The 16,718-nt window shown below is 36.0% G+C and overlaps 1 protein-coding gene and 1 non-coding gene across 2 annotated transcripts; one reads left to right on the top strand and one right to left on the bottom strand.

Annotated features, from left to right (window-relative positions):
* Window positions 1-2,998: 2,998 nt before the first annotated feature.
* Window positions 2,999-3,105, bottom strand: LOC113697692 (small nucleolar RNA R71). The gene has a single exon (XR_003449965.2). It is a non-coding gene; the product is annotated as a small nucleolar RNA R71 (small nucleolar RNA).
* Window positions 3,106-3,263: 158 nt separating this feature from the next.
* On the top strand, window positions 3,264-5,195 carry LOC140021215 (uncharacterized). The gene is made up of 3 exons (XM_072071980.1): window positions 3,264-3,293; window positions 3,464-4,780; window positions 5,163-5,195. Exons 1-3 carry the CDS (start codon window positions 3,264-3,266, stop codon window positions 5,193-5,195), a joined length of 1,380 nt encoding a protein of 459 aa, XP_071928081.1.
* Window positions 5,196-16,718: the final 11,523 nt, after the last annotated feature.

Raw genomic sequence — 16,718 nt, 5'->3', positions numbered from 1 at the left:
AAAAAAGAAAAAAAAAATTGGTTATTCTACTCCAATGATTCTCGTACCGAGTAACCGGGGGTTGGCATCTACAAATGTCGACATTCGCGTAAAAAGGTACTTGAATTAAGAGTATGCAAAGCAACTTGAGTATGTGAAATGTTGAGTAACCGGGGATCTGCATCTAAAAATGTTGATCTTCGCGTCAAAAGGCATTTTTCACAACTTAAGCAATATTTAACCCTTAAAATATCAAAAAAAAAAAAAAAAAAAGAAGTAAATTAAATCCCTCTTTAAGAAAAATAAGAAGTTGATCATGAGATTAGTTAGCATCTTTATTGACTATAGGAGTTGCTTGCTTGCGAAATTAGATAAAAATAAGAAGTTGAGTTGAATTGGTAAAATTATGGTATACTTGGCTCTTCTTTGCTTGATATTATGAGTACTTGAACTTAATGGAAAGATCACATAAGGGTTATTTACCTTGATTCAAGGAAATGGAGTTGAAATACTACATATGTTTATTTTCAATTTTTGGATCATTGATGGTTGGAATTTTATATTGCTTGAGGACAAGCAATGATTCAAGTGTGGGGGTATTTGATAAGAGTTTATTTTACGTATTTTTAAGTGCATTTTATTAGTTAATTTTGAGTTGATTATTTAGTTTTATAATTAAAATAAAGAGGTTTTTGGTAAAATTATATATTTTTGGTAAAAGTGGATAATATTGCATTTCTATTGATTTTAATGGTAAAAACTTCATTTTTATGCAGGAATGATGATTCAATCACCAAAGGATGTCAAATGAGGTAAAAAATAGAGATTTGGTGATAAATTCAAGTGGCAACAAGAAGAATGAAGTGAAAAACGTTCAAGTGAGGAAATGCAATACAAGTCAGTTTTGACACTCTTCAGTATTTCGATCATATCTCAGGCTACAAAGCTCCGATTTGGATGATTCTTGAAGCATTGGAAAGCTAACTCAAAGGGCTACAACTTTTGTGTTTTGCACAAAAGCTAGTTCGGCCTTTATGATAGAGAAAATCGCAGATGAAGTAAGGCCAAAGTGAATACGCGAGTACACAAAACGTGACTTGTAACCGCGTTTTGTGTAGGCGCGTTTTATAGCCGAAATTCTGCAATTTGACTCAGCCAATTCTCTTGTGTTCACACCACTTTCCAGCTATAAGATGCAAGGGAATTCGGTGCACATGCTTCAGAAGACAAAAGGGCAAGAAAAGTGGCTTATTTTCAAGTCAAAAATATTGGTTTTTGACTATGCTAACAAAGTGGAGATTTGGGAATCAAAGGATAGAATTTGACTTGGAAAAATGGAGCCTTTGAGTACTTTTTATGCAGAAATATGGGGAGAGATCTGAGATCCATTCGTAGCTTAGTTTCTTACAGAAAAACATATTCTCTCTACCTAGGACTTGCAAGGGGCAATTGGGATTTCATCTTGTAATCATCTAAGTTCAAGACAAAGGAGATTTTTGGAAGGCTTCACCATATCTTGGCTAAGACTTTCTTTACTCTGTTTGTATTTGTAATTCATGATGATTTACATTAATGAAGTTATGAGTGTTTTATCATTCATGAGTAGCTAATTTTCTTTATCTAGGGAGTAGATGAGGCTTATGGCCAAATGATATGAAGTGATTGTTATTCATTCTTGTTATGTCTTGTATTAACTTATCTACTTGTGTATGTTGGATTACTTGTTGTTGCTTGATCACCAATAGCAGGTTTATAGTTATTTTTATTCATTGAGAAATGGTAAAAATAATGGAATGACACAAGTAGAACTTGAGTTGTATATTCATGAGAATAGAAATACATTCAAGTGGATGAAATCTGCATTTCATGTGTGAATAAGAACAGATTTAGTATTTACCAAGAGATTAGGAAAAACTAATCTGTTTTAACCCATTATTATCATGAGAATGTGATTTCGGTATTTCTGGAAATGAATCCTTGGTTAAACAAGAGCAGTAACAAGTGTTGAATTAATTCATTTTAGATCTTTTGTGTCATAAGTGGAATCTACATCCCTAGATCTTAATATTTAGTGAATTCTACTCCTATTGTGAGATTGCATTTATCTAGTTAAGAACTCTTGTAGTTGAATTAAAATATGAAGTTTCTGCTCAAATTAATTGTGAGTCTAAATAATAGAGTAAATTAGTATCTAATAATTGTTTTAAATTGCTCCTCGTGGGATCGACCCGATACACATCTTGTACTACAATTGCGACCTGTATACTTGCAGTCCAACGGGTGTAAATTCGGAATTAAACTTGCACTTAAAGTAAAAACCCGTCAAGTTTTTGGCGCCGCTGCCGGGGAGCGGCAATATTAGAGCCTAATCATCTTTATTAATTTAGACAGCTTTATTTTTTAGATTATATTTAATCTTATATTGTAATCAGTTTTTTTACCATTGAAGTTGCATAATATCCCTTATTTCTGTTTGTAGTGTATGCACCGGGAGTCTCGAGAAGTCGCACCTTTCAATCCAGAAATTGAGAGGACACTACGTAGACAAAGGAGGCATCCACCACAGCAAGAGGAACACGAGATTTGGCAACCAATAGAGGAAATTTTGATAGAACTACCATTTGAAGAAGAAATGGCTGAAAATGAAGCAAATAGGCGAGTTCTACGAGATTTTGCTCTACCGGGAACACAAGGATCTCAAACAAGCATAGTAAGGCCTACGGTAAATGCTAACAACTTTGAGATTAAACCATCACTTATCCAAATGGTTCAACAATCTCAATTTGGAGGTAATGCAGTAGAAGATCCTAATACACACTTAGCTACATTCTTGGAAATTTGTGATACAATTAAAATGAATGGAGTTAGTGATGATGCTATAAGACTAAGGTTGTTCCCATTTTCATTGAGAGATAAGGCCAAACTTTGGCTACACTCTCATGCTCCTAATACTTTCACTGGATGGGATGAACTATCAAGAGCATTCTTAAATAAGTATTTTCCACCAGGTAAGACTGCTAAGTTTAGAATGGATATCACTAGTTTTAGCCAATTGGAAGGAGAATCATTATATGAGGCATGGGAAAGGTTTAGAGATTTGCTTCGGAAATGTCCACATCATGGACTGCCGGAATGGTTAATCATACAAACCTTCTATAATGGTTTATCTTTCTCCACTAAAACTATTATTGATGCAGCCGCAGGTGGAGCTTTAATGGGTAAATCACCCCAAGAAGCTCAGAATTTGATAGAAGAAATGGCCGCAAATAACTACCAATGGGCCAATGAAAGAGGTAATACGAGACGTCACGCAGGTATGATAGAAATGGACACTCTCAATATGCTGAGTGCTCAAATGAATGATGTGATGAAATTGCTAAGTAGACAAGGTGGAGTTGGTCCAAGTTCATCTAATGCACACGTAGCTTGTTGCTCTTTCTGTGGAGGTGAACATGATATTAATGAGTGTGTTGATTCTGAGCAGGTACAATTTGTCAATAATTACAACCGAAATGCTCCAAATAATCCCTACTCGAATACTTACAATCCGGGGTGGAAAAATCATCCAAACTTTGGATGGAAAGATCAAGGCAATCAACAAAGGCCAACCAATCCGCCGGGATTTCAACCAAGGCAACCACAGGCTGAAACTAAACCAAGTTGGGAGATCGCGGTGGAAAAACTTGCTAAGGTGACTTCGGATAGATTTGAGCGAGTTGAGGGGCGGTTGGACCAATTAGCTGGGATGTACAGAAACTTGGAGGTTCAAATTGGTCAAATTGCCAATGTGATCAACAATAGAAACCCTGGTGAATTACCAAGTAAAACCGAAGTGAATCCGAGAGAGCATGTCAATGCAATCATTCTTAGAAGCGGTAAAACGGTTGAGGGATTCGATTTTGAAAATTCAGGTGGTGAAAAAGACAAGAAGCAAGCAATTGAAGGGGAGCAAGAAAGTCAAAATGATCATGTTATCATTGATATTGATGCACTTCATCCCAAATTAAATTCTAATGTGATACCTTTTCCTCACAGGTTGAAGAAAGATGGACAGGATCGGGAGTTTGAAAAGTTCTTCAAAATGTTTAAACAATTGCACATTAACATTCCTTTCATTGATGCTATAACACAAATTCCCTCTTATGCACGTTTCTTGAAAGACATCATGTCAAAGAAGAGGAAAATTGTAGATAATGAGATGATAGCATTAACGGAAGAGTGTAGTGCATTGATTAAGAATAAACTCCCTCCTAAATTGAAAGATCCGGGAAGTTTTTCTATTCCTTGCACTATTGGTCAATTACATTTTTCTAATGCTTTATGTGATTTAGGTGCAAGTGTGTCACTTATGCCGTTATCGGTTGCCCGGAGATTGGGACTTCAAGAGCTAAAAGCTACCAATATTACATTGCAATTGGCGGATCGGTCAATCACACGTCCCATGGGTATTTTGGAAAATGTGCTCATAAAGGTAAGACAATCTATAATACCTGTGGATTTTGTTGTCTTAGATATTGAAGAAGATGTGAGAATGCCAATTATTCTAGGACGACCGTTTTTAGCCACTGCACGAACTATAATTGATGTAGAAAAAGGTAAGCTTATATTACGGGTTAATGGTGAGGAATTGGAATTCAATTTGGATAATAAAGAAGGGAATATAGAGCCTACTGCTCTTGTTTCTAATATGCCATATGATGAAAAGGTTAACCAAGAAAGGACCGAAGAAGTTAAATTTATAAATGTCCTTGGTACTAACTTTCATGGTGTAGGAACAAAGGAGGAGAAGATAAGGATGGAAGTTGGCTTAATAAATTCTCCATTCCATGAAGAAAATGGTGAAAAGTTGAGCCAATTCAGAAAAGACAAGCAAAATCCACTCCAAGGTGAAGTTGAGCCTCTCTATGACAAGTCTAATATCCCTCCTTGGCATTTGAGGAAATTGGACTATGAAGATCAATGCATGGTTCACCACATGGTGGATTGGCTCGGGAGTTTCGACCCATGGGGAGAAAATCTCTCTCTAATGCTCTAAAGTGATTCAACTTTTTCAGTCGAGCCAACGACTATAAACAAAAGCGCTAATTGGGAGGCAACCCAATATTTAGGTTATATTTGTTAACTTGGTGTGATTTTGTGGTTTGAATCAATGTTTTAGCTAAATTGTTGTTTTTGTAATGTAGGGTTGGCAATTGAAGGCAAGGATGACCAATTGAGTACAAAAAAGGCGAACTTTGATCAAACAACTCAACCCCTCGATTTGCGTTAAAGGTGTTTTTGATTCATTATAAAGGGGTAAAATGCATGTTTTTAATGTTTTACATTTGTTCCAGCCATTAAAATTGGCAAACAAATGATCTATGATGCATTTTGAGTCATTGGGGTACCTTTTGTAATTTTTCAAAAGTTGAAATTCTGCTAAAAATCGAAGCAGAAAACGCGTTTTCAAAGTAAACGCGACTACAAGTCGCGTTTCTAGGAATCGCGTTTTCAATCCTGCACCTGCAGAACAGAAAACGCGCCTTCAAAACGCGACCCAAAGTCGCGTTTTAATGGAATTCGCGTTTTCAAGCCCGGATCAAGACTCAAAAACGCGACTTCAGAAACGCGACTCGAAGTCGCGTTTTCCATCACAGTCGCGTTTTCAGTCCTGCAAGATTTGTGCAGGAAACGCGACTTCAAAAACGCGAGTTGAAGGCGCGTTTTTAGTCGCGTTTTATGTGTCTGAATATAACCCTCAGAAACGCGATTTCAGCTTCAAATTTTTTTCCTCTCTTCCCAATTTTTCCAGCCGCGTTTTTCCCTCTTCCTTCTACCCAACTCACAAATTTTCATTTATACTCCATAATCTTGCTAGAAATCATCACCCCAACACCTTTTGAGCTTCATACAACCTTTTTAACCGATTAAAATCCAAGAAAAACACCTAAAATCAGGTTTTTGAGGGATTGAAGGTTAGGGTTCTTAAACTCTAATTTCTTCAATTGGAGGTCAATTGGAGGTTGTTTCATAGGGCTTTTTGCATTTTTAGCATCACCAAACATCCTTCTACGTGATTGAGGTAAGTTTCTTCATCAAATCTTTTGATTTTAGAAGTTCATATTTTTTATCCTGAGCTATCTGACATCTTTTAATTTCGAAAATTTGATGAGGTTCATGGCTATTTTTTATTTTATTCATGATTATTATGATTGTTTAAGCATGTTTAAATGTTTAAATGTAGCAATTTATTGGTTTTCAAGTACTTTAAAATTCACAATTGCTATATTTAGATGAAATTGGAAAAAGGAACTAGGATGTTTTTGAGTCATTGGTGATGTTAAATTATGGTTAAAAATGGTTAGTTGATGATGTTTAAGCATGTGCATTGTGTATAGTGAGTAATTTGGTTGATTTGGTGAGTTAATTAGTTTAATTTTTGCCTAAACATGATTATAGCTAAAAGCATATTATTATTGTTAATTCTAAATAGTTATAATCATAATTGTTCCTATTTTCACTAATTAAAGTATAATTGATACATATCTTGTGTAATTTGGTGATTTTGGGCAACTTTAGGCAGAAAATATGTCTTGTACGATCATTGAATGATTAGAACTTGAGCAATTGTATTTGACGTTATTTGGATTAATGCTGAACTTTTGTTGCCAAATAATGAGTTGTAGTACATGTGGATAATTGAAATATTTTTTAGGTACTATGCCAAGGGGAAGAAGAGCGGTACTTTCATCCTCTAGTAGTGAGGAGAGGGAGGTTAATGAAGAGATGGAGGTGACTGAAGAGGAGAATTCACCTTCTCCTCCACCAGTTAACCGTCGACCTGGTGAGGGCACCTCCCGTGGAGCGGGAAAATCGGTATTTGACAGTGCTAGGTTCAACACTCGCAGGAATCAGGAGTGGCATGAGGCGCGTGCTAATTTGGAGTTTTTGTTTGAGATGCACGTCAGTCCACCAGTTGAGATGATGTACAACATCTCAGAAGCTTTTGCTCAGCTAGGATGGGCTCCGATTCTCACCCTTCCAAACCATTACTACCCAGAGTTGGTGCGCGAGTTTTACGCCAACATTGAAAGTAAGGCGCGCCATAGTGGAGAAATAGTTGAGTCCTGGGTGCGTGGAAGACGAATCACCTTGTCACGGCAAGATTTGGCTGCTATTTTGGGGTGTATGGATGACGGACGTCCAGTAGACTTGAAGAAGGAGTTTGTTCCCCCGAATAGGAGGTGGGATCCCTCATTGGCCATGGCTAGGTTTGGTCTCGAGTACCAACCTTTTCGCTCTACCAGAAAGGAGACCATATTGGCGAATGTATTCGAACCTCGTCATCGTCTTATCATTTACATGATGGCTCACAATGTCATCCCAAAGAAGACGGGGCACACGGAGGTCCGCAAGAACGATATCTACTTCTTGGATTACATGTTCCATAACCGGACATCTCCATATGCTCGGATTTCATTGCCTAACATCATCATCAGCCACATTAGGTCTACGGCGAGGCGTAAGACAACTTCCTTCAAACTATCATTTCCTCGTCTACTGACTTTAATCTTTCCCCGTTTTGAGGTTCCCTTGGAAGGCATGCGGCGGGAGTATGTTCCACCACGTGCTGAGATGACTATCACTACTCTTCGCCGCCTTGGTATTGGCACGGGAGACATTCCACGCCCTGTTCAGGAGCGGAGACAAAAGGCTAGACATGGTCGGGATGAAGCTGGACCTTCTACTGCAGCACCACCTCCTCCTCCACCACAAACTAATTGGCAGCGACTTTTTGATCATATGGAGGACTTTGCATTCCAGTTCGCTGACGTTAGGAATCGTCTAAGCCGAATTGAAGATCATTTGGGCATTCATCCACCGCCCAATCGTGATGCACAGGATGACGATGATGCTGAGGGGGATAACTGACTTGGCACACTGCAGAAGCTATCTTTAGTTGATGAACTTGCTTGCCTAATTATCTTAACTTGTGGAACTTAAGATGTTTAACTTCATTTTATTTTCTATGTGGTAGGTACTTGTATTTTGACAGTGGTTCGTGATTAGTGGCTGATAAGGATCTCAGCCATTGACTTGGGGAGTACTTCTTTCTTTTCTTTTCTTCTTTTGTTTCATTTCTTCCCTACACATTGAGGACAATGTGTAATTTAAGTGTGGGGGGAGAAATATGTGTGATACTTGTGGTTTTAGTTGTGTTTGATATAATTCTTGTGCTTAAATGGTGTTTCTTGTGGTTGCTGGCAGGGAGATTTAGTCCACTTTTAAGGGGAGACTCTGTCAAAATTTTTCCAAAACCTTATATATATATATATGTTATTAACTATAATAAATAAATAAAATTTTGTCACTTATCCTTTTGAAATAAATATATGCGGTTTTGATACTTCTTTTCTCATGAAATTTGGAAATGATTTTTATGTGATTATAATTTTTACATCTATAGGAAAGTATATCTAGTAAAGTGGAGAAAATTATGCCTACATTTTGTATATTTGATGAAAATTCTTCTTTTTATCTAATTTTATAAGATAAGAAATTAATATGGTTAATAAGTGTCATACTCTTCTCATGATTACTCTTAGAGGGAATTTTATTATATATTGTTAAAAAAAAAAAAGAAAAAAAAAATTGGTTATTCTACTCCAATGATTCTCGTACCGAGTAACCGGGGGTTGGCATCTACAAATGTCGACATTCGCGTAAAAAGGTACTTGAATTAAGAGTATGCAAAGCAACTTGAGTATGTGAAATGTTGAGTAACCGGGGATCTGCATCTAAAAATGTTGATCTTCGCGTCAAAAGGCATTTTTCACAACTTAAGCAATATTTAACCCTTAAAATATCAAAAAAAAAAAAAAAAAAAAGAAGTAAATTAAATCCCTCTTTAAGAAAAATAAGAAGTTGATCATGAGATTAGTTAGCATCTTTATTGACTATAGGAGTTGCTTGCTTGCGAAATTAGATAAAAATAAGAAGTTGAGTTGAATTGGTAAAATTATGGTATACTTGGCTCTTCTTTGCTTGATATTATGAGTACTTGAACTTAATGGAAAGATCACATAAGGGTTATTTACCTTGATTCAAGGAAATGGAGTTGAAATACTACATATGTTTATTTTCAATTTTTGGATCATTGATGGTTGGAATTTTATATTGCTTGAGGACAAGCAATGATTCAAGTGTGGGGGTATTTGATAAGAGTTTATTTTACGTATTTTTAAGTGCATTTTATTAGTTAATTTTGAGTTGATTATTTAGTTTTATAATTAAAATAAAGAGGTTTTTGGTAAAATTATATATTTTTGGTAAAAGTGGATAATATTGCATTTCTATTGATTTTAATGGTAAAAACTTCATTTTTATGCAGGAATGATGATTCAATCACCAAAGGATGTCAAATGAGGTAAAAAATAGAGATTTGGTGATAAATTCAAGTGGCAACAAGAAGAATGAAGTGAAAAACGTTCAAGTGAGGAAATGCAATACAAGTCAGTTTTGACACTCTTCAGTATTTCGATCATATCTCAGGCTACAAAGCTCCGATTTGGATGATTCTTGAAGCATTGGAAAGCTAACTCAAAGGGCTACAACTTTTGTGTTTTGCACAAAAGCTAGTTCGGCCTTTATGATAGAGAAAATCGCAGATGAAGTAAGGCCAAAGTGAATACGCGAGTACACAAAACGTGACTTGTAACCGCGTTTTGTGTAGGCGCGTTTTATAGCCGAAATTCTGCAATTTGACTCAGCCAATTCTCTTGTGTTCACACCACTTTCCAGCTATAAGATGCAAGGGAATTCGGTGCACATGCTTCAGAAGACAAAAGGGCAAGAAAAGTGGCTTATTTTCAAGTCAAAAATATTGGTTTTTGACTATGCTAACAAAGTGGAGATTTGGGAATCAAAGGATAGAATTTGACTTGGAAAAATGGAGCCTTTGAGTACTTTTTATGCAGAAATATGGGGAGAGATCTGAGATCCATTCGTAGCTTAGTTTCTTACAGAAAAACATATTCTCTCTACCTAGGACTTGCAAGGGGCAATTGGGATTTCATCTTGTAATCATCTAAGTTCAAGACAAAGGAGATTTTTGGAAGGCTTCACCATATCTTGGCTAAGACTTTCTTTACTCTGTTTGTATTTGTAATTCATGATGATTTACATTAATGAAGTTATGAGTGTTTTATCATTCATGAGTAGCTAATTTTCTTTATCTAGGGAGTAGATGAGGCTTATGGCCAAATGATATGAAGTGATTGTTATTCATTCTTGTTATGTCTTGTATTAACTTATCTACTTGTGTATGTTGGATTACTTGTTGTTGCTTGATCACCAATAGCAGGTTTATAGTTATTTTTATTCATTGAGAAATGGTAAAAATAATGGAATGACACAAGTAGAACTTGATGAGAATGTGATTTTGGTATTTCTGGAAATGAATCCTTGGTTAAACAAGAGCAGTAACAAGTGTTGAATTAATTCATTTTAGATCTTTTGTGTCATAAGTGGAATCTACATCCCTAGATCTTAATATTTAGTGAATTCTACTCCTATTGTGAGATTGCATTTATCTAGTTAAGAACTCTTGTAGTTGAATTAAAATATGAAGTTTCTGCTCAAATTAATTGTGAGTCTAAATAATAGAGTAAATTAGTATCTAATAATTGTTTTAAATTGCTCCTCGTGGGATCGACCCGATACACATCTTGTACTACAATTGCGACCTGTATACTTGCAGTCCAACGGGTGTAAATTCGGAATTAAACTTGCACTTAAAGTAAAAACCCGTCAAGTTTTTGGCGCCGCTGCCGGGGAGCGGCAATATTAGAGCCTAATCATCTTTATTAATTTAGACAGCTTTATTTTTTAGATTATATTTAATCTTATATTGTAATCAGTTTTTTTACCATTGAAGTTGCATAATATCCCTTATTTACAATATAAGATTAAATATAATCTAAAAAATAAAGCTGTCTAAATTAATAAAGATGATTAGGCTCTAATATTGCCGCTCCCCGGCAGCGGCGCCAAAAACTTGACGGGTTTTTACTTTAAGTGCAAGTTTAATTCCGAATTTACACCCGTTGGACTGCAAGTATACAGGTCGCAATTGTAGTACAAGATGTGTATCGGGTCGATCCCACGAGGAGCAATTTAAAACAATTATTAGATACTAATTTACTCTATTATTTAGACTCACAATTAATTTGAGCAGAAACTTCATATTTTAATTCAACTACAAGAGTTCTTAACTAGATAAATGCAATCTCACAATAGGAGTAGAATTCACTAAATATTAAGATCTAGGGATGTAGATTCCACTTATGACACAAAAGATCTAAAATGAATTAATTCAACACTTGTTACTGCTCTTGTTTAACCAAGGATTCATTTCCAGAAATACCAAAATCACATTCTCATGATAATAATGGGTTAAAACAGATTAGTTTTTCCTAATCTCTTGGTAAATACTAAATCTGTTCTTATTCACACATGAAATGCAGATTTCATCCACTTGAATGTATTTCTATTCTCATGAATATACAACTCAAGTTCTACTTGTGTCATTCCATTATTTTTACCATTTCTCAATGAATAAAAATAACTATAAACCTGCTATTGGTGATCAAGCAACAACAAGTAATCCAACATACACAAGTAGATAAGTTAATACAAGACATAACAAGAATGAATAACAATCACTTCATATCATTTGGCCATAAGCCTCATCTACTCCCTAGATAAAGAAAATTAGCTACTCATGAATGATAAAACACTCATAACTTCATTAATGTAAATCATCATGAATTACAAATACAAACAGAGTAAAGAAAGTCTTAGCCAAGATATGGTGAAGCCTTCCAAAAATCTCCTTTGTCTTGAACTTAGATGATTACAAGATGAAATCCCAATTGCCCCTTGCAAGTCCTAGGTAGAGAGAATATGTTTTTCTGTAAGAAACTAAGCTACGAATGGATCTCAGATCTCTCCCCATATTTCTGCATAAAAAGTACTCAAAGGCTCCATTTTTCCAAGTCAAATTCTATCCTTTGATTCCCAAATCTCCACTTTGTTAGCATAGTCAAAAACCAATATTTTTGACTTGAAAATAAGCCACTTTTCTTGCCCTTTTGTCTTCTGAAGCATGTGCACCGAATTCCCTTGCATCTTATAGCTGGAAAGTGGTGTGAACACAAGAGAATTGGCTGAGTCAAATTGCAGAATTTCGGCTATAAAACGCGCCTACACAAAACGCGGTTACAAGTCACGTTTTGTGTACTCGCGTATTCACTTTGGCCTTACTTCATCTGCGATTTTCTCTATCATAAAGGCCGAACTAGCTTTTGTGCAAAACACAAAAGTTGTAGCCCTTTGAGTTAGCTTTCCAATGCTTCAAGAATCATCCAAATCGGAGCTTTGTAGCCTGAGATATGATCGAAATACTGAAGAGTGTCAAAACTGACTTGTATTGCATTTCCTCACTTGAACGTTTTTCACTTCATTCTTCTTGTTGCCACTTGAATTTATCACCAAATCTCTATTTTTTACCTCATTTGACATCCTTTGGTGATTGAATCATCATTCCTGCATAAAAATGAAGTTTTTACCATTAAAATCAATAGAAATGCAATATTATCCACTTTTACCAAAAATATATAATTTTACCAAAAACCTCTTTATTTTAATTATAAAACTAAATAATCAACTCAAAATTAACTAATAAAATGCACTTAAAAATACGTAAAATAAACTCTTATCAAATACCCCCACACTTGAATCATTGCTTGTCCTCAAGCAATATAAAATTCCAACCATCAATGATCCAAAAATTGAAAATAAACATATGTAGTATTTCAACTCCATTTCCTTGAATCAAGGTAAATAACCCTTATGTGATCTTTCCATTAAGTTCAAGTACTCATAATATCAAGCAAAGAAGAGCCAAGTATACCATAATTTTACCAATTCAACTCAACTTCTTATTTTTATCTAATTTCGCAAGCAAGCAACTCCTATAGTCAATAAAGATGCTAACTAATCTCATGATCAACTTCTTATTTTTCTTAAAGAGGGATTTAATTTACTTCTTTTTTTTTTTTTTTTTTTTGATATTTTAAGGGTTAAATATTGCTTAAGTTGTGAAAAATGCCTTTTGACGCGAAGATCAACATTTTTAGATGCAGATCCCCGGTTACTCAACATTTCACATACTCAAGTTGCTTTGCATACTCTTAATTCAAGTACCTTTTTACGCGAATGTCGACATTTGTAGATGCCAACCCCCGGTTACTCGGTACGAGAATCATTGGAGTAGAATAACCAATTTTTTTTTTCTTTTTTTTTTTTAACAATATATAATAAAATTCCCTCTAAGAGTAATCATGAGAAGAGTATGACACTTATTAACCATATTAATTTCTTATCTTATAAAATTAGATAAAAAGAAGAATTTTCATCAAATATACAAAATGTAGGCATAATTTTCTCCACTTTACTAGATATACTTTCCTATAGATGTAAAAATTATAATCACATAAAAATCATTTCCAAATTTCATGAGAAAAGAAGTATCAAAACCGCATATATTTATTTCAAAAGGATAAGTGACAAAATTTTATTTATTTATTATAGTTAATAACATATATATATATATAAGGTTTTGGAAAAATTTTGACAGAGTCTCCCCTTAAAAGTGGACTAAATCTCCCTGCCAGCAACCACAAGAAACACCATTTAAGCACAAGAATTATATCAAACACAACTAAAACCACAAGTATCACACATATTTCTCCCCCCACACTTAAATTACACATTGTCCTCAATGTGTAGGGAAGAAATGAAACAAAAGAAGAAAAGAAAAGAAAGAAGTACTCCCCAAGTCAATGGCTGAGATCCTTATCAGCCACTAATCACGAACCACTGTCAAAATACAAGTACCTACCACATAGAAAATAAAATGAAGTTAAACATCTTAAGTTCCACAAGTTAAGATAATTAGGCAAGCAAGTTCATCAACTAAAGATAGCTTCTGCAGTGTGCCAAGTCAGTTATCCCCCTCAGCATCATCGTCATCCTGTGCATCACGATTGGGCGGTGGATGAATGCCCAAATGATCTTCAATTCGGCTTAGACGATTCCTAACGTCAGCGAACTGGAATGCAAAGTCCTCCATATGATCAAAAAGTCGCTGCCAATTAGTTTGTGGTGGAGGAGGAGGTGGTGCTGCAGTAGAAGGTCCAGCTTCATCCCGACCATGTCTAGCCTTTTGTCTCCGCTCCTGAACAGGGCGTGGAATGTCTCCCGTGCCAATACCAAGGCGGCGAAGAGTAGTGATAGTCATCTCAGCACGTGGTGGAACATACTCCCGCCGCATGCCTTCCAAGGGAACCTCAAAACGGGGAAAGATTAAAGTCAGTAGACGAGGAAATGATAGTTTGAAGGAAGTTGTCTTACGCCTCGCCGTAGACCTAATGTGGCTGATGATGATGTTAGGCAATGAAATCCGAGCATATGGAGATGTCCGGTTATGGAACATGTAATCCAAGAAGTAGATATCGTTCTTGCGGACCTCCGTGTGCCCCGTCTTCTTTGGGATGACATTGTGAGCCATCATGTAAATGATAAGACGATGACGAGGTTCGAATACATTCGCCAATATGGTCTCCTTTCTGGTAGAGCGAAAAGGTTGGTACTCGAGACCAAACCTAGCCATGGCCAATGAGGGATCCCACCTCCTATTCGGGGGAACAAACTCCTTCTTCAAGTCTACTGGACGTCCGTCATCCATACACCCCAAAATAGCAGCCAAATCTTGCCGTGACAAGGTGATTCGTCTTCCACGCACCCAGGACTCAACTATTTCTCCACTATGGCGCGCCTTACTTTCAATGTTGGCGTAAAACTCGCGCACCAACTCTGGGTAGTAATGGTTTGGAAGGGTGAGAATCGGAGCCCATCCTAGCTGAGCAAAAGCTTCTGAGATGTTGTACATCATCTCAACTGGTGGACTGACGTGCATCTCAAACAAAAACTCCAAATTAGCACGCGCCTCATGCCACTCCTGATTCCTGCGAGTGTTGAACCTAGCACTGTCAAATACCGATTTTCCCGCTCCACGGGAGGTGCCCTCACCAGGTCGACGGTTAACTGGTGGAGGAGAAGGTGAATTCTCCTCTTCAGTCACCTCCATCTCTTCATTAACCTCCCTCTCCTCACTACTAGAGGATGAAAGTACCGCTCTTCTTCCCCTTGGCATAGTACCTAAAAAATATTTCAATTATCCACATGTACTACAACTCATTATTTGGCAACAAAAGTTCAGCATTAATCCAAATAACGTCAAATACAATTGCTCAAGTTCTAATCATTCAATGATCGTACAAGACATATTTTCTGCCTAAAGTTGCCCAAAATCACCAAATTACACAAGATATGTATCAATTATACTTTAATTAGTGAAAATAGGAACAATTATGATTATAACTATTTAGAATTAACAATAATAATATGCTTTTAGCTATAATCATGTTTAGGCAAAAATTAAACTAATTAACTCACCAAATCAACCAAATTACTCACTATACACAATGCACATGCTTAAACATCATCAACTAACCATTTTTAACCATAATTTAACATCACCAATGACTCAAAAACATCCTAGTTCCTTTTTCCAATTTCATCTAAATATAGCAATTGTGAATTTTAAAGTACTTGAAAACCAATAAATTGCTACATTTAAACATTTAAACATGCTTAAACAATCATAATAATCATGAATAAAATAAAAAATAGCCATGAACCTCATCAAATTTTCGAAATTAAAAGATGTCAGATAGCTCAGGATAAAAAATATGAACTTCTAAAATCAAAAGATTTGATGAAGAAACTTACCTCAATCACGTAGAAGGATGTTTGGTGATGCTAAAAATGCAAAAAGCCCTATGAAACAACCTCCAATTGACCTCCAATTGAAGAAATTAGAGTTTAAGAACCCTAACCTTCAATCCCTCAAAAACCTGATTTTAGGTGTTTTTCTTGGATTTTAATCGGTTAAAAAGGTTGTATGAAGCTCAAAAGGTGTTGGGGTGATGATTTCTAGCAAGATTATGGAGTATAAATGAAAATTTGTGAGTTGGGTAGAAGGAAGAGGGAAAAACGCGGCTGGAAAAATTGGGAAGAGAGGAAAAAAATTTGAAGCTGAAATCGCGTTTCTGAGGGTTATATTCAGACACATAAAACGCGACTAAAAACGCGCCTTCAACTCGCGTTTTTGAAGTCGCGTTTCCTGCACAAATCTTGCAGGACTGAAAACGCGACTGTGATGGAAAACGCGACTTCGAGTCGCGTTTCTGAAGTCGCGTTTTTGAGTCTTGATCCGGGCTTGAAAACGCGAATTCCATTAAAACGCGACTTTGGGTCGCGTTTTGAAGGCGCGTTTTCTGTTCTGCAGGTGCAGGATTGAAAACGCGATTCCTAGAAACGCGACTTGTAGTCGCGTTTACTTTGAAAACGCGTTTTCTGCTTCGATTTTTAGCAGAATTTCAACTTTTGAAAAATTACAAAAGGTACCCCAATGACTCAAAATGCATCATAGATCATTTGTTTGCCAATTTTAATGGCTGGAACAAATGTAAAACATTAAAAACATGCATTTTACCCCTTTATAATGAATCAAAAACACCTTTAACGCAAATCGAGGGGTTGAGTTGTTTGATCAAAGTTCGCCTTTTTTGTAC

This window comes from Coffea arabica, chromosome 11e (genome assembly GCF_036785885.1).
Source record: "Coffea arabica cultivar ET-39 chromosome 11e, Coffea Arabica ET-39 HiFi, whole genome shotgun sequence".
NCBI classification, from domain to species: Eukaryota; Viridiplantae; Streptophyta; class Magnoliopsida; order Gentianales; family Rubiaceae; genus Coffea; species Coffea arabica.
The sequence above is the reverse complement of the archived record's forward strand: the minus strand, read 5'-3'. Positions and strand labels throughout refer to the sequence as shown.

What these genes read in the sequence shown, in the direction of transcription:
- LOC140021215 (XM_072071980.1), top strand. Translation starts at nt 3,264, where the DNA reads ATGAAAGAGGTAATACGAGACGTCACGCAG. An exon ending in TAATACGAGACGTCACGCAG is followed by an intron (nt 3,294 to 3,463) that starts GTATGATAGAAA and finishes GATTCTGAGCAG; the next exon opens with GTACAATTTGTCAATAATTA. An exon ending in AGGAGAAGATAAGGATGGAA is followed by an intron (nt 4,781 to 5,162) that starts GTTGGCTTAATA and finishes TTTGTAATGTAG; the next exon opens with GGTTGGCAATTGAAGGCAAG.